The sequence below is a fragment of the Capricornis sumatraensis genome, chromosome 9 (assembly GCF_032405125.1).
Source record: "Capricornis sumatraensis isolate serow.1 chromosome 9, serow.2, whole genome shotgun sequence".
Classification (NCBI taxonomy): Eukaryota; Metazoa; Chordata; class Mammalia; order Artiodactyla; family Bovidae; genus Capricornis; species Capricornis sumatraensis.
This window is the reverse complement of record NC_091077.1, coordinates 43,031,352-43,056,778: the sequence shown is the minus strand read 5'-3', so window position 1 is coordinate 43,056,778 and position 25,427 is coordinate 43,031,352. Positions and strand designations below refer to the sequence as shown.

The following is a 25,427-nucleotide window of genomic DNA, read 5'->3' as shown; positions in this document are numbered from 1 at the left end:
CCCACTTCCTGCTGAGGTCCTCTGGGCCAGGGGGCAGTGTGTCCACAGCCTTCCAGCCTTCCACACTTCCAAGGGGACATTGCCCCCCTCCCCTTAGCCCCAGCAAGGTGGGATGTGGCTGGTGTGCACAGGGCTTAGGGTGAAGCCCCCTCTGTGGGACACAAAAGGGAATGAGGGAGGGTCTCAGCACCCTTCATCTTCTCACACCCACAGGGTCATCTCTCTGCCCTGGCTTTGTCTGGGGGATTCACGCTTCATTCCATAGCAGAGTTCTGGCCTGGGGTAGTCTTCCCCCAGGGACACCTGTGGTCATCATGACTGGGGTGGGGGCACCTGGCATGGAGTGCCTGAGACCAGAGCGGCTGCTCCGTATCGGGGGTGGGAGGGTAGGGGAGACTTGGGTGCCCAGGAGATATTTATTTATTTGTGTTTTTATTTATAACTCGCTCAAACCTACAGAAGCATAGGTAGAAGAGCTCATGAAATTGGGGGGCAAAAACACACTTTTCAGGCTTTTATGGTGAAACCATTTTGCACTTACAGAAGCCTGCAAAATTCCCAGACTTGCTGCCACACATCCCTGGGGCCCTGGTCCTGCACAAATGTTGTCTCTTCCACAGGTCTCCTGGATGTCACAATCGCCCATCCCTGGTTCAGGAGCCCCCCTGTGTCTCCTCGGCTCTGGGACAGCTGCTCAGCCTTCCCTGTCCCTCCTATTGTGTACCGATGGGCATTTGGAGCTTGTGTGGGGCCCCCACATGGAGTTGGGGTCTGCATCCTGGGTAGGGGTCCCACGGTCTCCAGGTCCCTCGTGCCAAGTCACACTTACCCCTTTGGAAATATCTAGTGTCTGGGAGGCTCATCTGAGGCAGAAACAGCCTGTTCTGCCTTTTGCCCACTGAGGACCCCTGCATCGGCCACCCCATCTCTGCCGACGTATTTTTATTTTTTAAATTTTATTGAGTATGATTGATCTACAACATTGTGTTAATTTCTTCTGTACAGCAAAGTGACTCAGTTATACATATATGTGCTGCTGCTGCTGCTAAGTCGCTTCAGTCGTGTCTGACTCTGCGACGCCATAGACGGCAGCCCACCAGGCTCCCCGTCCCTGGGATTCTCCAGGCAAGAACACTGGAGTGGGTTGCCATTTCCTTCTCCAATGCATGAAAGTAAAAAGTGAAAGTGAAGTCGCTCAGTCCTGTCCAACTCTTAGCAGCCCCATGGACTGCAGCCTACTAGGCTCCTCCGTCCATGGGTTTTCCAGGCAAGAATACTGGAGTGGGGCGCCATTGCCTTCTCCTATACATATATGTATATATATGTTCTTGTCCATCATAGTTTATCATAGGATATTGAATATAATTCCCTGCGCTCTACAGGAAGATCTTGTTGTTTATCCATCCTACATATACTAGTTTGCATCTGCTAATCCCAGGCTCCCAGTACAGCCTTTCCCCACCCTCCTATCCCCTTGGCAATCACAAGTCTGTTCTCTATGTCTGTGAGTCTGTGTCTGTTTTGCAGATATGTTCATTTGTGTCATATTTTAGATTCCACATACAAGTGATATCGTCTGGTACTTGTCTTTCTCTTTCTGACTTACTCCGTTTAGTCTGAAAATCTCTAGGTCCATCCATGTTGCTGCAGATGGCATCATCCCACTCTTTTTTATGGCTGAGTAGTATTCCACTATATGCGTGTGCCACAGCTTTATTCTGCTGTCAGTGGATGTTTAGGTTGCTTCCATGTCTTGCAAATGGGACTGCTGTGAACATAGGCCTGCAGATATCTTTTTGAATTCTAGTTTTGTCTGGATGTGTGCCCAGGAGTGGGATTGCAGGATCATATGGCAGCTCCAATTTTAGCTTTTCAAGGAACCTCCATCCTGTTCTCCACAGTGACTGTTCCAATTTACATTCCCACCAACAGTGTAGGAGGGTTCCCTTTTCTCTACACTCTGTCCAGCATTTGTTCTTTGTAGACTTAAACAAAAAAAATTATTTGGCTGCGTCAGGTCTTAGTGGCATCTTGTGGTATCTTTCCTTGCTGCACACAGACTCTCTAGTTGTGGCGCAGGGCCTCAGTAGTTGCAGTGTGTGGCATTAATTGCTCCAAGGCATGTGGGATCTTAGTTCCCTGACCAGGGATTGAACCCATGTCCTTTGGATTGCAAGGCAAATTCTTAACCACTGGATCACCAGGGCAGACCCATTTGTAGACTTTTAAAAAATTAATTATTTTGGCTGCGCCGAGTCCTTGTTGCTGTGCACAGGCTTTTCTCTAGTTGAGACAAGAAGGGGCTACTCTAGTTGTGGTGCACAGGCTTGTTTGCAGTGGCTTCTCTTGTTGTGGAACATGGGGTCGAGGCATCTGGGCTCAGTAGTTGTGGAGCAGGGCTCCGTTGTCCCTCAGCAGTGGATCAGGGATTGAACCTGTGAGCCCTGCATTGGCAGGCAGATTATTATTTTTTTTTTGAGACATTTTATTTTTTAAATGTCTACATAAACTGCTTTAGTATGGATGCACCGTGAATTTTTTTCCCCTGAACTTTAAACTTTTTGTTTTGTATCCGGGTATAGCAGTACTCTTGCCTGGAAAATGCCATGGACGGAGGAACCTGGTGGGCTGCAGTCCATGGGGTCGCTAAGAGTTGGACATGACTGAGCATCTTCAGTTTCACTTTACACTTTCATGCATTGGAGAAGGACACGGCAACCCACTCCAGTGTTCTTGCCTGGAGAATCCCAGGGACGGGGGAGCCTGGTGGGCTGCCATCTATGGGGTCACACAGAGTCAGACACGACTGAAGTGACTTAGCAGCAGCAGCAGCATAGCTGATAAACAATGTTGTAGTAGTTTCAGATGAACAGCTAAAGGACTCAGTCATACATATACATGTATCCATTCTCCTCCAAACCCTCCTCCCATCCAGGCTGGCACAGAACATTCAGTAAAGTTCCATGTGCTATACAATAAGTCCTTGTTGGTTTTCCATTTTGAATACAGTGGTGTGTACATGACCTTCCTAAACTCCCTAACTATCCTCCCCCTGCCCTCACAATCATAATTTCCTTTTCTAAGTCTGTGAGTCTTTTTATGTTTTGTAAGTAAGTTCGTTTGTATCTTTGCTTTGTAGATTCCACATGTAAGGACAGTTATACAGTGTTTCTCCTTCTGTGTCAGACTTCACTCAGTATGGCACTCTCTCTGTTCAGGATGTTGCTGTGGATGGCATTATTTCATTCGTTTAAATGGCTGAGTGACATTCTATTATATATATTATGTACATCTACATATGTTATATATATGTACACACAGCACCCTTTCTTTATCCATTCCTCTGTTGTTGGACATTTCAGTTGCTTCTGTGTCTTGGCTATTTTAAACAGTGCTTCTATGAACATAGGGGTGCATGTATCCTTTCAGATGTTTTTCTCCAGATATTTGCCCAGGAGTAGGATTTCAGGGTCATATGGTAGCTCTGTTTTTCATTTTTTAAGGAACCTCCATACTGTTCTCCGTGGTGGTCGTACCAATTTACATTCCTACCAACAGTGTAGGTATGTACACTGCACATACATTGTACTTTTTCTCTATACCCTCTCCAGCATTTGTTATGAATTCAAAAAAAACACATTTATTTATTTATTTGGCTGCACCAGGTCTTACTTGCAGCATGTGGAATCATTAGTTGCAACATGTGGGGTCTAGTTCCCTGATCAGGGATTGAACCCAGGCCCCCTGAGTCAGGAACATGGAGTCTTAGCCATTGGACTACCAGGGCAGTCCCTGTGGTTTTTTGATGCTGGCCATTCTGACTGGTGTTTTGATTTGCGTTTCTCTAATAATTAGCAGTGTTGAACATCTTTTTACCTGCCTGTTGGCCATCTTTATGTCGTCTTTGGAGAAATGTCTATTCAGGTCCTCTGCCCATTTTTTGTGTGGGCTGTTTGTTTTGATGCTGTTAAGCATCATAAACTGCTTATAAATTTTGGAGGCTAATCCCTTATCAGTAACACTTTTGCAAATTTTTTTTTTGCAAATATTTTATCCCAATCTGTGGGTTGTCTTTTCATTTTGCTTTTTGTTTCCTTTGCTATGTAAAAACTTTTGAGTTTAAGTAGGTCCCATCTGTTTGTTTTTATTTCCATTTTTCCAGGAGATGGATCAAAAAAGATGCTGCGGTGATTTATGTCAGAGGATTTTCTGCCTATGTTTTCCTCTAGGAGTTTTATAGTACCTGGTCTCACATTTAGGTCTTTAATCCATTTTGGGCTTATTTTGGGGTATAGAATTAAAGAATGATTTGACTTCCTTTTTGCATGTGGCTGTCCAGTTTTCCCAGGAACATTTGTTGAAGAGACTGTCTTTTCAGCATAGACAGTATAGTCTTGCCTGTTTTGCCATAGATTAATTGGCCACAGGTGCATGAGTTTATTCCTGAGTTTTCTCTCCTGTTCTCTCCTGATCTATGTTTCTACTGTTGTGCCAGTACCATACTGTTTTGATGACTGTAGCTTTATAGTATAGTCTGAAGTCAGGGAGCCTGACTCCTCCAGCTCTGTTTTTCTTTTTCAAAATTGACTTGGGAGGCAGATTTATAACTACTGGACCACCAGACAACTCCCTTGAAGACTTTAATGGTGGCCATTCTGACTGATGTGAGGTGATACCTCATTGTAGTTTTGATTTGCATTTCTCTATGAATTAGCAATGTGGAGCAGCTTTCTGTGTGCCTGTTGGCCATTTGTATTGCTGACACATTTTTAATTCATTCATCAGCCCAGTCGCTTGGGAAAGGTCCCTAGGTCCTCCTGCAGGGCGTCTGCCACAGCTCTGGGTGTGGCTCTGGCATGTCCCCACAGAACCCCGGGGCTGCTGTGCTGTCTGCTTTCAGAACAGGATCTTCTCTTTCAACAAGAGCATCTTTGCAGACTAGCTCCTTCTGGTCCAGCAGGCCGGCTGCTTAGTGCCTTGGTTCCCCCACCTGTATGGTGAGGTGGGGCTCTCACAGCAAGTATACTAGAGTGGTTTGACAGTCCCTCCTCCGGTGGATCAGATTTTGTCAGAACTCTCTACTATGACCCCTCAGTCTTGGGGTGGCCCTACACTGCATGGCTTATAGCTTCATTGAGTTATGCTTATGCTTTTGGACTGTGGTCCTGGAGCAGACTCTTGAGAGTCTCTTAGACTGCAAGGAGATCAAACCAGTCAATCCTAAAGGAAATCAGCCCTGAATATTCATTGGAATGATTGATGCTGATGCTGAAACTCCAATACTTTGGTCACCTGATGTGATGAACCAACTCATTGGGAAACCAACTTTTCCTGATGCAGGGAAAGATTGAGGGCAGGAGGAGAAGAGGGCATCAGAGAATGAGATGGTTGAATATCATCACCAATTCAGTGGACATGAAATTGGGCATACTCCGGGAGATGGTGTGGGACAGGGAAGCCTGGTGTGCTGCAGTCCACAGGGTTGCAAAGAGTCAGACACAACTTGGTAACTGAACAGTAGTGGGGTGATGGTAGTCATAGTCCCTCCCCAGGGCTGACAGTAGGAAGGGGGATAAATGAGAGCATTGGAAGGTGCTGGGCACACGGTGAGCAGAGGTGCCAGCCGTGTCACTGTCACCCTGTCATGCCAGGCTCCGTAGTCCCTCACCTGGGTTCACATTCTGCTGTGCTTTGTGAATCTGGGCTGGGCATACCACTTCTCTGAGCCTCAGTTTCCCCATCTGTTAGTGATGGGGGTGATGAGAACATCCCCATGTCAGGGGTTGATTCACTGGATACAGAAGAAAGCTCTATGAACTGTCAGCTGATGAAATAGGACACACACACGGATCATCACTCAGTCCTGAAAAGGAGAGAAACTTGCTACCAAGTGGACAGTCCCTGAGGACATGATGACGCTCAGTGAGAGGAGCAGACACAGAAGGACACACAGGGTGTGATTCCACTGATGGCAAACGTCCAGAACAGGCCGATCCACACACACAGAGAGTGGTGGTGAAGGGGCTTCTTTTAGGGTGATGGAATATTCTGGAATTAGAGGTGGTGGTTGCACAATCCCGTGACTGTACTAAATGCCACTGAATTGTTAAGTGGGTGAGTTGTATGTATGGTGTGTGAAGTACATTTCAATAAATCTTTAACCAAAGAAAGAAAAAGAAACACATACACACATAACTTTGCTAGAGAATGGCCCAGGAGGTCCTGGCAGGGAGCTCTCACCCCCCAAGTAGCCTCTCAGAGTCAGGGGGCATTCATGGCATCAGTCACAACAGAAGGATGGCCTGGGGTCCACCTCTCTGCTCCAGGCCTGGGATGGGGGCCAGCAGGTGAGCGCAGGACTGGGGGGCTTCCTGAAGACAGAGGCTGGTCTGGAAGATGGGACAGTATGGGCCTGGGTGGGGAGCTGGGGGCACTGGGGGCTGTAACTTGGAGGGAACTCTCTGGGGCCTCTGGGGGTCGGGCCCACCGGTGGAGAGGAAGCAGGGCTGGAAGCTGCGGCTTTGTCCCCTTCCTACTCCAACTGTGGCTGGCGCAACAGACAACGGTCTTGCTGGGAACTGGAGCTGGGAGGGGGCCGAGCAGACCTGAACCACACCCGGGATCCAGGGAGGGTGAGCGAGAGAGGCTCATCCTCAGAGTTTCTGCCCCTTTTTTTTCTTCTCTCTTTAAGAAAGGAAAACACTCCATCCTCAAGGGTGTCAGTGTCTGGGGCTCCAAACTGGGACCCTCTGCTCTGGGACCCCAACCCCCAGGGCCTCAGTTTCCCCATCTGAACAGTGAACAGGTGGGGGCCCTGGACTTTCCTGGGCTCCTGAGACACACGTTTCTCTCTGGGCTTCAGTTTCCCCCTCTGTAAAGAGGACCCGTTATGAATCCCCAATACACCTCCTGGTAAAATCATCGTACTAAATATCAATGTTCAAGTAGAACTTGTACATGAATGCCCATAGCAACCTGCTTCACAACAGCCAGGGTGGAACCAAGCTAGATGACCATCCACAGATGATGGTTACACGTCACAGGAGCATCACTCAGCCCTGAGAAGAGAAGCCCTGACACACGCTACCACATGGTTAGACCCTGAAAACACGATGCTCAGTGAGAGAAGCAGGCAGGACACACAGGGTGTGATTCCACTGATGGGAAATGTCCAGAACAGGCAGATCCACAGACACAGAGAGTGGGTTCCTGGTCGCCATGGGGTGGGGGAGGAGATGGGGGGGTGATGCGGATGGGAGTGGGCTTCTATTGGGGTGATGGAATGTCCTGGAATTAGATAGTGAGGTTTGGATGGTGAGGGCTGCACAGCCTAGTGAAATACACTAGTTATATTTTGAATTGTACACTTAAAAAAAGTGAATGTTATATTCTGTGAATTTCATCAATAACTTATGAAAAACAAATAAACTCAATGAATATTCAGGGTTGGTTTTCTTTAGGATTGACCGGTATGATCTCCTTGCAGTCTAAGGGACTCTCAAGAGTCTTCTCCAGCACCACAGTTTGGAAGCATCAATTCTTTGGCGCTCATCCTTCTTTATGGTCCAGCTCTCACATCCATACATGACTACTGGAAAAACCATAGCTTTCGCTATATGAGCTTTTGTCAGCAAAGTGATGTCTCTGCTTTTTAATACACTGTCTAGGCTTGTCATAGCTTTTCTTCCAAGGAGCAAGTGTCTTTTAGTTTCATGGCTGCAGTCACCATCCACAGTGATTTTGGAGCCCAAGTAAATAAAATCTGTCACTGCTTCTACTCTTGCCCCTTCTATTTGCCATGAAGTGATGGGACCCGACGTCATGATCTTAGTTTTTCTAATATCGATTCATTATTCCCCAGGTATTTTTATAACGGTTCATGTTTTGTTTGCTTTTGACTGTGCTGGGTCTTTGTCGCCACATGCAGGCTTTCTCTAGTTTGTGGCGAGTGGGGGCTACTCTTTGTTGCACTTCTTAGTCTTCTCATTGTGGTGGCTTCTCTTGTGAAGCACAGGCTCTAGGTGCTTGGGCTTCAGTATTTGCAGTACTGGGGCTTAGCTGACCCTCAGCATGTGGGATCTTCCCAGACCAGGGATCAAACCTGTGTCCCCTACATTGGCAGGCAGTTCCTTAACCACTGGACAATCAGGGAAGTTCCTAAGTATATTTTTTAAATGCATGTATAATATGTAATTGGTACTAATATATAATGTAAGATTTTACTTTAAAATATATATATATTAAAGTAATATATTATTATATATAATAAAATATTACTTAATATTACTTATATATAATAATATATATTAAATATTATATATATATATATATTTGACTGTGCCAGGTTTTAGTTGTAGCATGTGGGGTCTAGCTCCCTGACCAGGGATTGAACCCAGGCCCCCTACATTGTGAGCATGGAGTCTTAGCTACTGGACCCTCAGGGAAGTCTGTGATCTACAATCTTATTTTAGTTTAATAAATTATATGTATTAAGTTTTATATATCATTTATACAGTTATATTTACTATGTTTTATAGGTTCTTTATACAAGTATATTTATGTTTTATACATCATTATATAATTGTACGTATTGTTTAATGCTTATATTTTTGTTTCTTTCATATTGGGCTCCTTATCTTTCTGTGACTTGAGTGGCAGTCTAAAGCTGGTTTCTCTTGTGTTTCTTGACTTCACTATACAATATACAGCCGGCCCTCAGTGGTCACACGTTCCACACCCACGATTTAACCCACCGCAAATCAAAAATATTTGGAAAAAATTTACCAGAAAGTACTAAAAAGTAAACCTTGAATTTGCTGTAGGCAGGCAGCTATTTGCACAGCATTGACATTGTATTATATAAAGTGCACAGAGGATGTATGTAGGTCACTTGCAAATATGACACCATTTGATATAAGGGACTTGAACATCCAGGGATTTGAGGGTCCTGGAGCCAAGCCCCTGCAGACACCAAGCAGTAGTAGCAGTGAGCTGTTAGTTGCTCAGCCCTGTTCCACTCTGTGCAACCACAAGGATTGTAGCCCACCAGGCTCCTCCTTCTATGGGATTCTCCAGAGAAGAATACTGGAGTGGGTTGCCATTCCCGTCTCCAGGGATCTTCCCCACTCAGGGATCAAACCCACATCTCCTGCCTTGCAGGCAGATTCTTCACCATCTGAGCCACCAGGAAAGCCCCAGGGGTGACTGTATTCCCCACCAACATGACACACGGTTCATGGGGGCTATAATCTCACAGGTGTGGGTTCAGAGCCCAGCTCTGGCTGTGTGGCCTTAGGGGAGTCACCCAATCTCTCTGAGCCTCGGTGCTGCTCCTGTGGAGTGGAGGTCACCAGAGCCCCTGGTTCCGAGGACCAGGATCAGATTCCCTGAGTGGAGACCTCTGGGGTGGGTGCCACTTTTGTGGGCAGAGGTCCTGCCCCTGGGCCCCCAGCCCCCGCCCGCCCCCAAAGAGCAGAGTCAGGCGCCGTGGGTAGAAAGGGGACAGATCCTTTATTAGAGTCACAACCGCGGGGGCCCGGGGTGGGGCCTCGGGATGGACAGGCAGAGTGCAGGAGGGGGCTGAGCTCTGGCTGCGCAGCGCCCCCTGCAGGCTGGGCAGGGTCCGTCAGGCCGGCTGGTTTATAACTGAGTCAATCCAGGTCCTGAAGAGGGCCACACGCGCGAAGAAGTCGGTTCCCCTACCGCAGGGCCCCCGGGACCAGGAGGCCACGCCATGTGCCAGGCCGTTGCAGACGAGAGGGGTGCCGCCGTCCCCCTGCAGGGGCAGCAGGAGGGTCAGGGCACCCCAGGCCCAGCCCTCCACTCCGCTCTGCCCAGAACACCACCCCTGCCACCCACAGAAGCTGCTCGTGCCCCTGGCCCTTTCTGCGTGCTGTTCCTCTGCCTGTGCTTCTCCCTACGTTTGCTCGCAGCTCGGGTCTCAAATGCCACCCCACCTCCTCAACTTCCTAAGGCCCCAGGCTGGACCGGCCTGGTGCACACCCCTGTCTTTTTTTTTTTTTTCACATCCCTGTCTTAATAGCTGATGCCCAAGCCCTTCAACCACAAGCTATGGGAGCTCCTGGCTCCAAAAGGGCAGTCCCTCCTGTTCCTTCTTGTGTCTCCAGTCCCCAGCATAGGGCTTGGCAGGCAGAATTGAATAAATACTGTTTCTCAGGTTCCAATATTTGAAACATCCAGTTCTAATTGAATACTTAATCCCAGGGTGAGTTCTGAACTTGCTTTCTCTCCCCCCAAGAGGAGCTCACGACCTCTCAAGATCCCTCCTTCCCCACCACGCCGAGCCCACACCAGATAACACCCAGTGGGTACCTGGCAGATGCCACCCCATCGGGTGAGGACACCAGTGCACACGTTGTTGGGGCGACACTGGTTTGCAGGTGTCACGGTAACATTGAGGACCCTTGGAACTCGGGAGAGACGCCCCCTATGCCGTTGGGCGCCCCATCCTGCAACCTGGCACCTGGTGCCGGCTTCCACCGTGGCATTCTGCTCTGGCAGAGGTACCAGTGCCACGCCGCTGTTGAGGTTGGCCTGACGGTCCAGCTGGTGAGGGAAATTGGGTCAGGAGAGGGCATAACTGGGGCCCAGCTGGGGGCCAGAGAGGCAGCAACATGAGTTCTGATCTGGAAAGCAGTTTGGGTTCAAACCCAGTTTAGGCAGTAACCTGCTGTGAAATGAGTGAGTGAGTGAAGTTGCTCAGTCGTGTCCGACTCTTTGCGACCCCACGGACGGTAGCCCACTAGGCTCCTCCATCCTGGCCAAATGACTTTACCTTTTGGGTCTCTGGTTCCTCCAGAGAAGGAATCAATTGTCCTTACTGCAAACGTAGTTGAGAGACCATGAAGGTGAAGAACTTGCCCAGGAAATGCAGATAAAACAAAGCACCACCCTCCACCCTTGGTCAGAAGTGGTAGGAAAAAATTTTTTTTTTCCTAAATACGGAACACTTCAAGAATTTGCATGTCATCCTTGCACAGGGGCCATGCTAGTCTTCTCTGTATAGTTCCAATTTTAGTACATGTGCTGCCAAAGCGAGCACTGGCAGAAAAATTCTAAAAATCATAATATGCACTGTCAGTAAAGATGTGGAGAAACGGGCAGTTTTAAATTTTGCTAGTGGGAGAGTAAGTCGGCCCAGCTGTTGTGGCTGCTCTGGGAAAACTTTCACAAAGAAATATGCACAAAAACTCATTGTGATTCTGTCATAACAAAAAAGTCTGGAAGCAATTTCAGTGTCCAGGATTCAGAGGCTGGCTAAGTGGATTGTGCACTTGGCTGTACGATTTACACACTAGGCTCTGTGCACATGGCTTGTCCGCCCTTAGCCCCTCAGGCCGACACCAGCTCCCCACTCATTTCCCCACCTGCAGCAGCAGCACGTCGTTCAGTTTCTGCTGGGGGTCATAGCCATTCTCGCTGACGCTCCTGATGAAGAAAGTCTGCCGGGCCCGCTCCCGACGCCTCAGGTCATAGGCACCCAGCACCACGGTGGCAATCCCAGTGTTCCTAAGAGCGGCAGGGGCAGATACCAGGCTGGGCTTCCTCAGAAGCCCCTAGCCTTCTACACCGACTAGGCGGCACTTACACGGGGGCAGGCTTGCAAATAAAGTAGGGAGTTACCAGCCTGCTGGCTTGCGGCCCAGGAGCCAGAGGAAGGACATCAGTGATGGTCAGGCCTCTGTCCATCCTCCTTCTGTTGCTGCATCTCGCTCTGTTTCCAGGGCCCCATTTCCCTCTCTAAGCCCCTCAACCCTTCCTAAGACCAGCCCCCTTTGCCAAGCCCCTCCCCTCCTCATCTGCCAGAGGCACACCCACTCCCCCACTCCCCCGCCACCCCCGTCCCCCGAGCTCTCTCCCTCTCCCAGCCCCCCTGCCCACTCCATGGCCCCCGGCTCACCGGCTCTGGAAGCAGCTGGCTGCTGTCAGGACAAACTTGGGGTGGATCAGAGCGCCCCCACAGAAGTGCCTCCCTTGGTTCTGGATGGAAGCCAGGAACGGGAGCTCCTGTGGCCGGGCCTTCCTGCCGCCCACTATGTCCACCAGAGGGGCCGAGCCTGGGGGGAGAGGAGTGTGTGTTGCAGCCCCCCAGTCTCAGCTCCATACCCAGGGAGACCCCAGCCTCCCACACCCCTGTTCCCTAAAAGGACAGGTCCCCACCCTCCCAGGGCTGGTCGGGGCCAGCTTGCCTGTGTGGCCTGGGCCTGGTCGCTTCACTGTCCCTCCCTGAGCCTTGTGTCTGGGAAGCTGGGGCTGGCACCCATCAGTCCCTCTCCCCCAGGCCTGTCCCCTGCAGTTGAACCTCTGCACAGATGTGGACGCCTGGCGTGGGGTGAGCACTCACCAGCCCTGGAGGTTGCTAGCAGGCTGGCCAGCACGGCCAGGAGTCTGAGTGCTGTCATGACGGGGCTGCTGAGGGTGGCTGGGGACAGGGCGCCCTTATACCCTGGGGCCTCAACTGTTAGTGCACACCCACCCAGGCCCAGCCCCTCCTGGCGGGAGCAGAGGAAGTTGCCCAAAACCTCCCCAGCTGGCTGCTCCTGGAACCTGCCTGCACCCTCCAAGTGCCAGCCTGCACCCTCTGTCTTCCCCTCTGGATACTGGGCCACCCCTCGGTGTGGGTCAGGCCACCACACAGCCGCCACTCGTGGCTCTGCCCGGCTTCCTAGCCTGAGCACCGGGGCCCACCACTGTCCACCTGGTCTGGGATTGAGTCCTGCTGGCTTTATGTGTGTGTGTTCTTTACTGCTTTTTATTTTCTTATTTATTTGGCTGTGCCGGATCTTAGTTGGGGCATGTGGGATCTTTCAATTGCAGCATGTGGGATCTAGTGCCCCTACCAGGGACTGGACCTGGGACCCCTGCATCAGGGGAGCATGGAATCTTTGCTGCTGGACCACCAGGAAAGTCCTTGTTTTTTTTTTTAAACAGTTTTACTGAGATATAATTTAAGTACCACACAATTCACTGAATTAAAGCGTGCAGTTTCATGGTGTTCAGTATCTTCACAAAGTTATGCAGCCATCACCCCAATTTTAGAACATTCCATCACCCCAAAAGAAAAAAATAGCTATCGGAAGTCACACCCTGTCTCCCAACTCCTGATAACCATGAACCCACTCTCTGTGCCTGTGGATGTGCCTGTTCTTGATGTTTCCCATCAGTGGAATCACACACACTCTGTGGCCTTTTGTGGCCAGCTTTTTACCTACAGGATTTTTATCTGTAGGTACGTGGCTGGGTCCCTCACCTGCCCTTAGTCTGCGCATCTATATAGTGGGCAGGTGCGTGGAGCCCCCAGAGCCTTGAGATTCTGGAGACATTGCCTGCCCTCCTCCAGCCTCAAAGTAGGGTCTTCAGAAGTTTTAGGCATCCAGTACCTGAGCAAGAGATGAGGCCAAGCGGGGAGGAAGACAGGGTTGCATATCCAGAATATATAAAGAGCTCTCACAGCTCAACAACAAAAACAAACCATCCACTTAAAACTGGGCAGAGGGTTTGAATAGACATTTCTCCCAAGATACACAAACGGCCAACATGCCATGAAGACGCTTAAAATTATTAGTCATCAGGGAAATGCAAATGAAAACCACAGTGAGACACCACTTCACACCCACTAGGATGGCTAGGATGAAAAGGGCAGAACAAACACAATGTTGGTGAGGAGGTGGGAAACTGGAACTCGGACACAATGGCTGAGATGTAAAACCCTGCAGCCGCTAGGCAAAGCCAGGCAGCTCCTCAAACACTGAATTATCCTGTTACTCAGCAGCTCCACTCCAAGGTGCAGGCCCAGAAAAACTGAAAACAGGCCCCAGAAACCTGCACACGCATGTTCACAGTGTGAGTCACAGCTGCCAGGAGCTGGAGGCAACCAAATGCCTTTCAGCAGACAAACGTGTCCCTCCACACATGAGAGCATCCCTCAGCTGTGAAGAGGGGTGAAGCCCTGACACTGGCTACCACGTGGACAGACTCTGAGAACATGATGCTCGGTGAGAGAAGCAGACACAGAGAGACACACAGGGTGTGACTCCACTGATGGGAAACATCCAGAACAGTTCGATCCACAGACACAGAGAGTGGGTTCCTGGTTGTCAGGGACTGGGGGCTTAGGGGGTTAGGGGAATAATAGCTGAAGGAAACAGGGTTTCTTTGGGGGACATGGGATGTTCTAGAATTAAGTGGTTGCACAACTCTAAATGTTCCAAGAGCCAGTGGATGGTATAATTTATGATGGCTGATCTTATGTCATGTGAATTTCACATCAATTTAAAATGTTTACTTATTTTTGACACCTCAGCTTTTATCATGTATTTATTTATGGCTGTGCTGGGTCTTTGCTGCCATGCGGGCTTTCTCTAGTTGCAGTGAGCAGGGACTACTCTAGTTGCATTGCGGGGGCTTCTCACTGCAGTTGCTTCTCTTGTGGAGCACGGGCTCTAGGGCATGTGGGCTTCACCAGTTTTCACACTTGGGCTCAGTAGTTGTGGCACATGGGCTTAGTTGCTCTGCAACATGTGGGATCTTCCTGGACCAGGGATTGAACCCACATCCCCTGCACTGGCAGGCAAATTCTTAACAACTGGACCATCAGGGAAGTCTTCTGATGCCTCAGTTTTTAAAAAAAGATTTATTTCCAAGGTGACATCAAGAGGTTGGACTGGTGGTGGACCCCACGTCTCAGATCCAGGCTGTGGGGGGCTGTTCCAGGGCAGTCCTGGGGAAGGTGGAGGGAGCAGGTGTCAGGGTCCCCTGCTAGGCCTCAGGGTCCTCTGCCTAGCTGAAGTGGTGGGGTCCTGGGGTTCAGACTGATCCCTGCTGTGGTTATGGTCCCACAGCTGAGCTGTGTCCCCAGCACGGCCCCAGGACTGGACCCTACCCCAGTCCAGTGTCCACCCCCCAAGACTGCTTCCCATCTCCACCCTCCTAGGATCCCACCCATGCATCCCCCCTACCCCCTGCCCCAAGTCCCCAGCATGCCACCCACCCTGTCTGTTCCTTGGACCCAGCTGCTGTCTTGCTCAGAGCACAGCCGGTTGAGCTGGGTGACCCTGGGGTCCAGAGGTCTATCCCTTCCTACTGGGTGACCTCAGGGGCCCCTTTTTGGGCCTCAGTTTCCCTGTCTGTGCAGCAGAACATGAACGGCCCCACCCTCCCTTTCCATGCCCCCTCCCATAGAGCTGTGTTGAGCATCAAGTGTATTAATGTGCTCAGGAGTCTCTGAGCAGCACCTGGTGTGTTCCACCCTCTTGCCTGCTCTAAACTCTGCCATGGCTCCCTAGTGCCCAGAATCAAGTTGTCACCCTCCCCACCCCCCAACCCCTCACCCCTGGGCTGCTGCTGGGCCACATACCATCAGAGCTGGACCTCACTCCCTCTCCACCACTGGGGATCCACAGGAGGAAGAAGCCCCCCTCCCCCACTCCTGATACTGCCCCAGACTCTCTCCTGGTTCCCCAAGCTGTCAGGAAGGTCTCCGGGGACATCCCTTCATTTCTGCCCACGCCCCCAGGAGGCATCAAGCATGATTGCCCCATTTCCCTTCCTCCTACCTCCAGAGAACAGTTTGTGGTCACCTTTCAACACCAGCGATTCCCAACGGCTGTCCAGCCCAGGCTCTGCCCCTGCCTGGCAGGGAAATGGAGTCCAGGTGGGCGTCAGGCCTGGGAAGTGGGACAGACATGCCAAGTGTGTCACCTACACCAAAAGCCCTCTTGTTATGCCCATTTCCAGGTGAGGAAACTGAGGCCCCGGTGGGATCAACTCTCTGGACCCCACCCTTAACCACACGGAGCATCGTCTCTGAAGACACATGGAGTTGGTTCTCTTAACACAAGAAGGGCCACAGCCAGAAAGGGTCTGGAGTATGGACGGCTGCACACACTGGGCTCTCCGGCCGCGCAGCCCTCCCCTACCCCACCCCCATCCAACTGGACGTTTCACCGAGGGACTGATTTTGAGGGTCTATCTCGGTTCTCGACGGCTTCCCCGAGACTGTACCGGGCTAGGTGTACAGGAGATAGTGAACAAAATGAGCCGAACAAAATCCCGCCGTCTGGGGCCTGGAGACTGGACTGATTTAAGTGCCCGGGGGCCTGTTTCCCCACTTGTTAAACGACGGTTAGCTGGCCCCCACCCCTCATGACTGTGGAAACACCTGCAAACAGCAAGCGCTGCCTAAGGAGCCTCACGTGAATTCACCACGAGGGCCCTCCCGCCCCGCGCGCATCGCGGAGCATCCCGGGCCGTGCGCCTCGGATGCTGTGAGCCAGGCGAGGGGGTGCGGTCGGACCAGTGGAGGGTGGACCCCGAGTGGCTGAGGGAAGATGCAGGGCAGGTGGGAGAGGCGAGGGCCCAGGAGCGAGACAGCGCCCCCATCCCCACCCCCAGCTTCTTTTGTTTCCCGATGGCCCGGGCGCCCAGGGAACTCGCCATGGAAACGCGTACCGGGGAGGGGGGCAGAGACGCGGGAGACCCGGAGATCCCGCCCGCGTCCAGCCTGGATGGGGCTCCCCGGGACCGTCTGAGCCGCCTGGGAGGGGAGGAGCCCGCAGACCCCGGTTCGTGCTCGCCCCGCGCAGGGGACGTAGATCCCAGAGACCCAGAGAGCCGGGAGGCGGGGACGGCGACGGACGCGCGCGGCGCCTTCGACGCGCCAAGACAAAGAGCCCCCGCCCCTCGCGCAGCCTCCAGGCCGCCCGGCGCGGGGTCTCAGGCCGGGCGGGGCCGCTCGCTCCCCGCCCCCCTCCGCCCCCGCGGGGGCGGGGCCGGCTTTGTGCCAGCCGCGCCGCAGCCCCCGCCGCCGCCAGCTCCGCCCTCCGAGCGCGGGCGCGCCAGGTGAGGGGCCTGCGGGCGGGGCGCGGACCCCACCCCTCCACCGGCTCCGGCCCTCGGGGTCCCGGAGGCCCCAGTCCTGACTCGCGGGTGGGACCTCAGCCCGGAGGCTCTCGACCAGGCCGACCCCGCCCTCTCTGCCGAGCCCTCTCGCGGCTCCTCCATCCGGGGAGGCAGCCGGAGGGTTGGGCAGGACCGCAGTGCGCCAGGGGCGGCCGCGGCCCCCGCCTCGCGGCCTCAGTTTCCCTGGGCGTTTTCTGCGCATCCCGGCCCGCGCCGGGCACCTGGTCCCCCAGGGCTCAGTCTGCTCCTTCCCTCCTCCAGCGCGGCTTTGTCCCCTCCAACTACGGTTTGTGGCGCCCCCGACACCATGATCTCAACCAAGGAGAAGAATAAAAGCCCGAAGGACAGCATGACGCTTCTGCCCTGCTTCTACTTCGTGGAGGTGACTGGGAGGAGGTCGCGCTGGTGGGGGCGGGGCAGAGGCCTCCGTTCAGCCGGCCCTCGGGACCTCCACGCCGAGGGACCGGGGCGAGCACAGCCAGGGGGCCTGGGTGTGCGGGAGGGAGAGGGAGGGCGGTCAGAACAGTTGGGCTCTGCAGGACGAGTAGGAGTTGCAAGAGAATGTTCTGGGTTTTGCGGGAGCTGGATAGATGCTCGAGGCGGGATCGTCAGTCCGGGGTTCGGGTCAGCAGCTCACACGAAGGGGCTGGAGCAAGGTGCTGGGCGCGGTGGGCGGGCGGGGAGGGGGGCGCGATATAGATGCGATGTCTTCCTGCAATGTGAAGGCCGGAGGCCTGAGTGTCTGAATTGAAATTCCTCCTCTGCTCATCGTGGAGGCTCGTGCACTTCCCTGAGCTCTGACAGAACAGGCTCCGCATGTAGTGAGGGCCTTAGGAGTGCTGCAAAATAAGATAGTAAGTGCAGCCACCGGGCACATGCTGAGCGCTAATGAAGTGCTGGTGAGGCGAATCCACCTGATCAGTACCTGGGTTACCAACAATGCCCCCTGCTCGCCAGGCCAGGAAACCCAGCTGGAGTGAGGGGCCCAGGCTGGGCGTGGGTGGAGAAGTCCCCCGGACCTGAGCAGATAGTACCCAACCCTACCCTGAGCAGGGTCACCCAGACAGCTGGTTACCTCCCCCACAGGCAGGAAACCTGGTTAGTTTTTCAAGTTTGCATTTGAATCCTTATTACAGTAGGTTATTCCTCCTCAGTGTTATACGGGCCACACGGAGGCAGCCCCTCACCCTCAGCTCCCCTCAACTTCCCACTACCTGTGTCCCTTTCCAGAAAGCCTTTCACCCAGCCTTTCACCTTTCACCTGGGCTTTCCAGGTGGCGCTAGTGGTAAAGAACCGGCCTGCCAGTGCAGGAGAGTAAGAGATGTGAGTTCAATCAGGGCAACCCACTCCAGTATCCTTGCCTGGAGAATGAATCACCATGGACAGTGAGCCTGGTGGGCTACAGTCTGTGGGGTGGCAAAGAGTCCAAGACTACAACCAGCCTTCCATTCAAGTTCACCATATGTAGCCCTTCCCCCACCACCTATAGAAACGCAGGTTCTGCCCTCAGCCTTTTTTTTTTTTTGGCTTCAGGCAGGGTCTTAGTTGTGGAATGCAAGATATTTAGTTTCAGCGTGTGGGATCTAGTTTCCTGACCAGCGATCAAACCTGGGCTCCTGGGAGTGCAGAGTCTTAGCCACTGGACCACCAGTGAAGTCCCTGCCCTTGGCGTTTCTAGCAGAGATCTTTGATTACCATCGCCCCATCATTTTTCACTGCCCTGTAGTACTCCAGCGCCAGCCCTAGGGAGCTGGGCGTTTGGGGGGGGTTCCTAGTCTTGATGTCTCACAAACATTCCTAGGAGGAGACTGTAAACTCTTTGGCCTGTGTCACCCTGCACAGAATGCAGAGCTTGTCTGCATTGTGCATCTCTAGCGAGCAGGGTGTAGAAAGACCCCATATTCCTCCTACTGAGGCCCCTGCACTTGCCTGTTTCCCCATAGTCATGTCTGCACCTGTGTTGGTGATGTTTGAATTTTGACCAACCCAAGAGGTGCAAAGCCATATCCCAGGCCTGGTGTGCATTTCCTGTACTGCCAGCATTATGTTTGTGTGTGCGTGGTAAGTCTCTTCAATAGTGTCGGACTCTTTGCGACCCTGTGGGCTGTAGCCCACCAGGTTCTTCCGTCCATGGGCTTCTCCAGGCAGGAATACTGGAGTGAGTTGCTAGTTGCTATTTCCTCCTCCAGGGGATCTTCCAGACCCAGGGATCGAACCTGCATCCCTTAACATCTCCTGGATTGGGAGGCAAGTTCTTTACCACTAGTGCTGCCTGGAAAGTCTAAGAATACTGGAGTGGGTAGTCACTGCCTTTTCCAGGAAGTCTTCCTGACCCAGGGATCGAACCCAGGCCTCCTGAATTGCAGACAGATTCTTTACCGTCTGAGCTACCAGGGAAGCCCAGTATTACATTTATTCATTCTTAAATACACATGCCCCCAAAGCAAGCATGCTAGCCCGCCATTGTGAGTGTGTGAATGATTTTCCTTTGAGGCAGATATGCTCTGAGCTGAGGGTCTCTGGAGGCAGTGAGAAGTGGGTGGTGTGATTTAGGAGGCACTTACAGACCTTTAGGGAGTGGCAGACCCTGAAGTGGGGCCCCTGCCACCAACCCACCCTGCCACCAGGTGCTTCCAGCTGGGTCTGGCAGGGAGATGGGGGCAGAGGGCTGGAGGAGAAGCAGGGGGAGCTGGCCAGGCGTTACAGCCACTTTGCCAGGGGGTTGGAAAGGCGTGGGGGAGGTCTTCAACCTGACCCTCTTGTGGAAAGGTTTGCTGATTTTAAGTTGTACCCTAAACCCTCTCTGTGGCTGGACACCATCTGCCCACTGAGCCAGATGTTAAGCGCTTTCAATGTTTTTGCTCCTCCAGTCCTACACAGACATCCTGGGGGGTGGCCACTATATTGTTCCTGTTTTCAGCTCAGAAGACTGAGGCACAGGGAAGGGGAGGAGCCATGATGCAAGCCCAGCCAGGTGGCCGTGAACTGCTTCACTTAGCTGCCTTAGCAGGTGCTCCATAAATGCTCCTTGGACACCAGCCCAGCTCCTTGAAACTCAGCTCACCCAACTTTGGCATTTCCCCTCTGGAAGCCTCCAGCCAGGATTGTATAGAGGGCAGAGGCCCCACTCAAGGCACTGTAGAGATAGAGGTGGGAGCTTCCCAAGGCAGCTGAGCCCCCTTAGGCACCCACCTACACTCCGGTCCCAGAAGTGGCCCCGGTGGATGTGTCAGTTTGAGACCCATGGACCAGAAGGGGAGGCAGAGGACACTGGGAGGAGGATTTGCTCCGTTGGAATTTGCTCAGTCAGTGCTTTGCAGTACGAGTAGGTAAGTGAGTGGGTGAGTGAGTGGCGGTGTAGAGCCTGCCCTGCTGCCCTCCTCGAGCACACTGTCGGTGACTCGGTCAGGTGCAGCTCAGCTTTCCCGAACCTCAACCTCCCACCTGTTCCTCATAACTGCTCTGAGCAAGAAAGAACGTCACGTGTGCCCTATGCTTGTCACCTGGGGGCACATGATCAGGTTGTGCAGAAGGACAGTTGTATGAATGAGCAACTCAAAGATTTCATTTATAAATAAAAATTCATTTATTCAGGCCCAACACCATGTTTCTGGGGCTTAGTGTGAAGCTGGCATGTAGCGGTATGGGGTGCAGAGGAGAAACAGCAGCAGAAGAGATGAACAGGCTGGAGCCAGGAAGGGTGTCTCCAAGGAGGGCCAGGACCCCAGGGGCAGGTCTAAGTGCATCCATCCATCCATCCATCCATCCATCCCTGAGAGAAGAGGCCAAGAGACAGGAACCTGTCTGCCCTTCCCAAATTGTGCAAGGCAGCAAAGGTGCCTTGGAGAGAAATGAATGAAGTGATTAATGGGTGTATGGATGGATGGAAGGATGGGTGAGTGGGTAAGTGGATGGGTAGAAGGAATGAAAAAAGAAGCAAACGTGAGTGAATGGATGGAAGGTAGATTGGTGAATGATGGATGGAGGATGGTTGCTTGGAAGGATGGGAAAAAGGGAGGATGGATGTGGACTGGATGGATGACAGTTGACTAGGGGAAATAAATGAGTTGATGGATGGGTGGGTGGGTGTATGGTGGGTGAGTGGGTCAATGGATGGGTGGATAGATGGGTGAGTAAGTAGATGTATATATGGGTGGATGGAAGGAAACAACCAAACAGGCATGAGTGGATGGATGAATGAATGGTGGATTGATGGATGGAGTTGAAAGATGGGTAGATGGATGATAGGTGGGTGGAATAGTCAGGGCATGGATAGATGGGTGGTACATGGGAGCATGGGTGGTCAGATGGATGGATAATGAATAATGGAAGGTTGTTGTAAGTTTATGGGTGGATGTTGTTGAATAAATGAATGATAGATGGATGGATTGATGGAGGGATGGGTCAGTGGGTGAGTTGATGGGTGGAAGGAAGGATGGAGGATGATGGATGGCAGGATGGATAATGTGGCTGGCTGGGTGGCCTGATGGATGGGAAATGAATAAATGGATAGAAAGAATTGGAAGTTGATGGATAGAGGGATGGGTGTTTGGACAAACTGATGATTGGATGTGTGGGTTGATGGATAGATAGTAAGTGGATGGATAGTTGGTTCATGGATGGATGTGAGGATGGGCGGATGGAAGGAAGGAAGGGTGGGTGGGTAGATGAGTGGTGGGCAGAAGGATGAATGGAAGCATGGGCAGGTGAGTGGGTGGGTGGGTGGGTGGATGGATGAGTGAGTGGAGGGAAGGAAGGAATGAATCATGGGTGAATGGATAGGTGGGTGGATAGATGGAGGTGGATGGCTGATAGAAATTTATGGAGGGATGGATGGGAGAATGGGTGGATGGACGAACAGATGGGTGAGTGGTTTGATGGTTAGAAAATGGATAAATGAATAGATGGAGGTTGATGGATAGAAGGATGATTGAATGAATGGGTAATGGATGGATGGTGGATTTATTTTGGGAGGTGGGGATAGCAGGTGGGTAGATGGATGGATGGGAGAGTAAGTGGATGGATGGATGGATGGGTGGCCAGATGGAAGGGAACAGGTGTGGGTGGATGGATGGATGGGTGAATACATGAAGGAAGGAAGGAGGGGTGGATGGATGGGAGAGGAAGTGAATGGATGGATGGGTGGCCAGAATGAAAGATAAAGGGATAGATGGATAGAGGTGGGTGGGTGGATGATGGAAGCATGGATGATGGATTGATGGATGATGGATGGTGATGATGGTGAATGGATAATGGAAGATGGATGGGGCAGTGGGTGGATTGATGGATGGATGGATGGATGATGGAATATGATGGATGGATAGAAGGGAGGGAAGATCAGTGGATAGACAGATGGGTGGGGGTCAGATGGATGGAAAATGACTAAATGAATAGATGGATGTTGGGAGTTGATAGGGTGATTAGTGGATTGAATCTTGGGTGCAGGAACAGCTCCATTAGATGCACAGATGGGTGGTGGGTGACTCAGTTGATGAATGAGCTGATCAGTGAGTGAACAGCACGGATGGGTGGACGAGTCAGTGAAGGGACTGAATTTGTGGGCGGATGACTCACTCAGTGAACGAGTGTGGTGTGACCCTGGCCAGCGTTCTTCCTGCAGCTGCCCATAGTGGCATCCTCCATCGTGTCCCTCTACTTCCTGGAGCTGACCGACCTCTTCAAGCCGGCTAAGGTGGGCTTCCAGTGCTACGACCGCACGCTGTCCATGCCCTACGTGGAGACAAGTGAAGAGCTCATCCCACTGCTCATGCTCCTCAGCTTGGCCTTTGCTGCGCCCGCAGCTTCAGTGAGTCGCGGGGCGGGGCGGGGCTGGCTGTGGGCCCCTGGCCAGAGCCTTGCTGAGCACTTCCATGTCCACAGATTATGGTGGGCGAGGGCATGCTGTACTGTCTACAGTCCCGGCTGTGGGGCCGCAGCGGGGGCCTGGGCGGGCCCGAGGGCAGCATCCACGCCGGTGGCTGCAACTTCAACTCCTTCCTTCGGCGGACAGTGCGCTTTGTAGGTGAGTCCCCCATGGCATCCGCACACTGAGGGTGGTGGGTCTGGCCCCAGCTCCCGTGTCTGGCCCTTGCACTCCCACCCGACAGGTGTCCACGTGTTTGGCCTGTGTGCCACGGCCCTGGTGACCGACGTGATCCAGCTGGCCACGGGCTATCACGCACCCTTCTTCCTGACTGTCTGCAAACCCAACTACACCCTGCTGGGCACGTCATGTGAGGCCAATCCCTACATCACACAGGATATATGCTCTGGCCACGACACCCATGCCATCCTGTCTGCCCGGTGAGCATGCCTGACCCTGTCCCAACAAGCATGTCGGGAAACTAAGGCAGGTCCCAGAGCCTCAGGGCTCACATGGGTGTTTCTTGCAGGAAGACCTTCCCATCCCAGCATGCCACTCTGTCTGCCTTTGCTGCTGTCTATGTGTCGGTGAGTGCTGTCCCACACCCCAGATGCCCCATAGGGGCCAACTGCCCTGACCACCCACCTGTCCCCCGGCAGATGTACTTCAACTCGGTCATCTCAGACACCACCAAGCTGCTGAAGCCCATCCTGGTGTTCTCCTTCGCCATTGCAGCGGGCATCTGTGGCCTCACTCAGATCACGCAGTACCGCAGCCACCCGGTGGACGTCTACGCAGGCTTCCTCATTGGGGCCGGCATAGCAGCCTACCTGGTGAGGGGCCAAATAGGGAGGCCCGAGGGGGAAGGCCAGCGCCCCTTGCCCAGGGGGATGCTGCCATTTTCTCCCTTGGGAGCTGGAGGCAGACTCTCATGAGCCCAGACTTGCCAAATGTGCAAAGTAACCAGAAGTCAGAATTTGTCCTGTGGGGAGAAAGGTGGACTTCCCCTCTCACCCCCAAGGCATGTCTGTGGCCCGGTGGGGACCCTGGTCTCCAGCCACAGGCCTCACACCCAGTCTCCATCTCATCTCTAGGCCTGCCATGCAGTGGGCAACTTCCAGGCCCCACCAGCAGAGAGACCAGTGGCCCCGGTGCCAACTAAGGACGCACTAAGGGCCCTGACCCAGCGGGGCCACGACTCGGTGTACCAGCAGAACAAGTCTGTGAGCACTGATGAGCTAGGTCCGCCCAGCCGGCTGGAGGGTATGCCCCGGCCTGTGGCCCGCGACAAGACCTCACTGGGCAGCCTAAAGCGGGCCAGTGTGGATGTGGACCTGCTGGCTCCGCGCAGCCCCATGGGCAAGGAGAACATGGTGACCTTCAGCCACACACTGCCCCGTGTTAGCACGCCCTCGCTAGACGACCCCGCCCGCCGCCACATGACCATCCATGTTCCACTGGACGCTTCCCGCTCCAAGCAGCTCATTAGTGAATGGAAGCAGAAGTCACTGGAGGGCCGAGGCCTGGGGCTACCAGATGAGGGTAGCCCTGCACACCTGCGGGCACCCGCAGAGCCCATGGCTGAGGAGGAAGAGGAGGAGGAGGAAGAGGAGGAGGAGGGGGAGGAAGGGGGTCCAGCACCTCCCTCACTGTACCCCACAGTCCAGGCTCGGCCAGGGCTTGGGCCACGTGTTATCCTGCCGCCTCGGGCCGGACCACAACCTCTGGTTCACATCCCTGAGGAGGGGGCCCAGGCAGCAGCTGGCCTGTCCCCCAATAGCAGTGCAGCTGTACGGGCCAAGTGGCTCATGATGGCTGAGAAGAGTGGAGCCGCAGTGCCCACGGCCTCGGCCCAGCCCCGCATGGCCAACCCGCCCCGGCTGCTGCAGGTCATTGCCATGTCCAAGGCTCCAGGTGCACCTGGCCCCAAGGCAGCCGAGACGGCTTCCTCATCCAGTGCCAGCTCTGACTCCTCCCAGTACAGGTCACCCTCTGACCGCGACTCTGCCAGCATCGTCACCATCGATGCACATGCACCCCACCACCCTGTGGTCCACCTGTCCGCGGGTAATGGGCCCTGGGAGTGGAAGGCAGCAGGAGTCGGGGCCAAGGGGGTGGAGGGAGAGGGTGGCTATGAGCTGGGAGACCTGGCCCGCAGCTTCCGCGGCGGGGCGAAGCCCCCGGGCATCTCCCCAGGCTCATCAGTCAGCGACGTGGACCAGGAGGAGCCACGGTTTGGGGCCGTGGCCACTGTCAACCTGGCCACGGGTGAGGGGCTGCCCCCATTGGGCGCAGTCGATGGTGTGCTGGGACCAGGCAGCCGGGAGTCGACGCTGCGGCGCAAAGCAGGCCCAGCGCTTGGTGATCGGGAAGCAGCAGAGGCCGAGGCTGAGAGCTACTACCGGAAAATGCAGGCTGCGCGCAGGTTCAAGGACTGAGGGTGAGGGTGGGGCAGAGGGGTGGGTCCTGGTAGACAATAAAAGGCGATCCTGGATAAGAGCTCACAGTCTGAGTCTTTTTGGAGGACTGGGTGTAGGGGTGGAGCTGAAACCCCCACACACGAAGGGTAACATGCCCGAGTTTACAGAAGAGGAAACAGCAGTGAAACCAACAGGCCCAATAAAGAGGGGAATCAAGTGCAGG

The 25,427-nt window shown here is 53.3% G+C and overlaps 2 protein-coding genes and 1 non-coding gene across 4 annotated transcripts; 1 reads left to right on the top strand and 2 right to left on the bottom strand.

Annotated features, from left to right (window-relative positions):
* Positions 1-9,625: 9,625 nt before the first annotated feature.
* On the bottom strand, positions 9,626-12,422 carry AZU1 (azurocidin 1). The gene is made up of 5 exons (XM_068981073.1): positions 12,365-12,422; positions 11,921-12,077; positions 11,388-11,529; positions 10,333-10,566; positions 9,626-9,775 (listed from the first exon to the last, which is right to left on the bottom strand). Exons 1-5 carry the CDS (start codon positions 12,420-12,422, stop codon positions 9,626-9,628), a joined length of 741 nt encoding a protein of 246 aa, XP_068837174.1.
* Positions 10,956-11,062, bottom strand: LOC138086752 (U6 spliceosomal RNA). Its single transcript, XR_011145448.1, has one exon. It is a non-coding gene; the product is annotated as a U6 spliceosomal RNA (small nuclear RNA).
* A 4,805-nt stretch (positions 12,423-17,227) lies between the features above and the next one.
* PLPPR3 (phospholipid phosphatase related 3) lies at positions 17,228-25,222 on the top strand. 2 transcript variants are annotated; one of them, XM_068980884.1, is made up of 7 exons: positions 17,228-17,302; positions 22,542-22,727; positions 22,802-22,943; positions 23,029-23,224; positions 23,314-23,371; positions 23,444-23,617; positions 23,879-25,222. In XM_068980884.1, exons 1-7 carry the CDS (start codon positions 17,228-17,230, stop codon positions 25,220-25,222), a joined length of 2,175 nt encoding a protein of 724 aa, XP_068836985.1. The 2 variants fall into 2 exon arrangements, with proteins under 2 accessions (XP_068836985.1, XP_068836984.1); XM_068980883.1 differs by having other exon boundaries at positions 23,314-23,617.
* The last annotated feature ends 205 nt before the right edge of the window (positions 25,223-25,427 follow it).

Bases quoted from the DNA above. Each gene is read 5' to 3' on its own strand.
- AZU1 (XM_068981073.1), bottom strand. From the start codon at position 12,422: ATGACAGCACTCAGACTCCTGGCCGTGCTGGCCAGCCTGCTAGCAACC. The intron at 10,567-11,387 runs GTGGGGAAATGA...TTCCCTCACCAG, and splicing joins ACGACGTGCTGCTGCTGCAG to CTGGACCGTCAGGCCAACCT. The intron at 9,776-10,332 runs GTACCCACTGGG...CTGCCCCTGCAG, and splicing joins GATGGGGTGGCATCTGCCAG to GGGGACGGCGGCACCCCTCT.
- PLPPR3 (XM_068980883.1), top strand. From the start codon at position 17,228: ATGATCTCAACCAAGGAGAAGAATAAAAGCCCGAAGGACAGCATGACG. The intron at 17,303-22,541 runs GTGACTGGGAGG...TTCTTCCTGCAG, and splicing joins CCTGCTTCTACTTCGTGGAG to CTGCCCATAGTGGCATCCTC. The intron at 23,225-23,313 runs GTGAGCATGCCT...TGTTTCTTGCAG, and splicing joins CATGCCATCCTGTCTGCCCG to GAAGACCTTCCCATCCCAGC.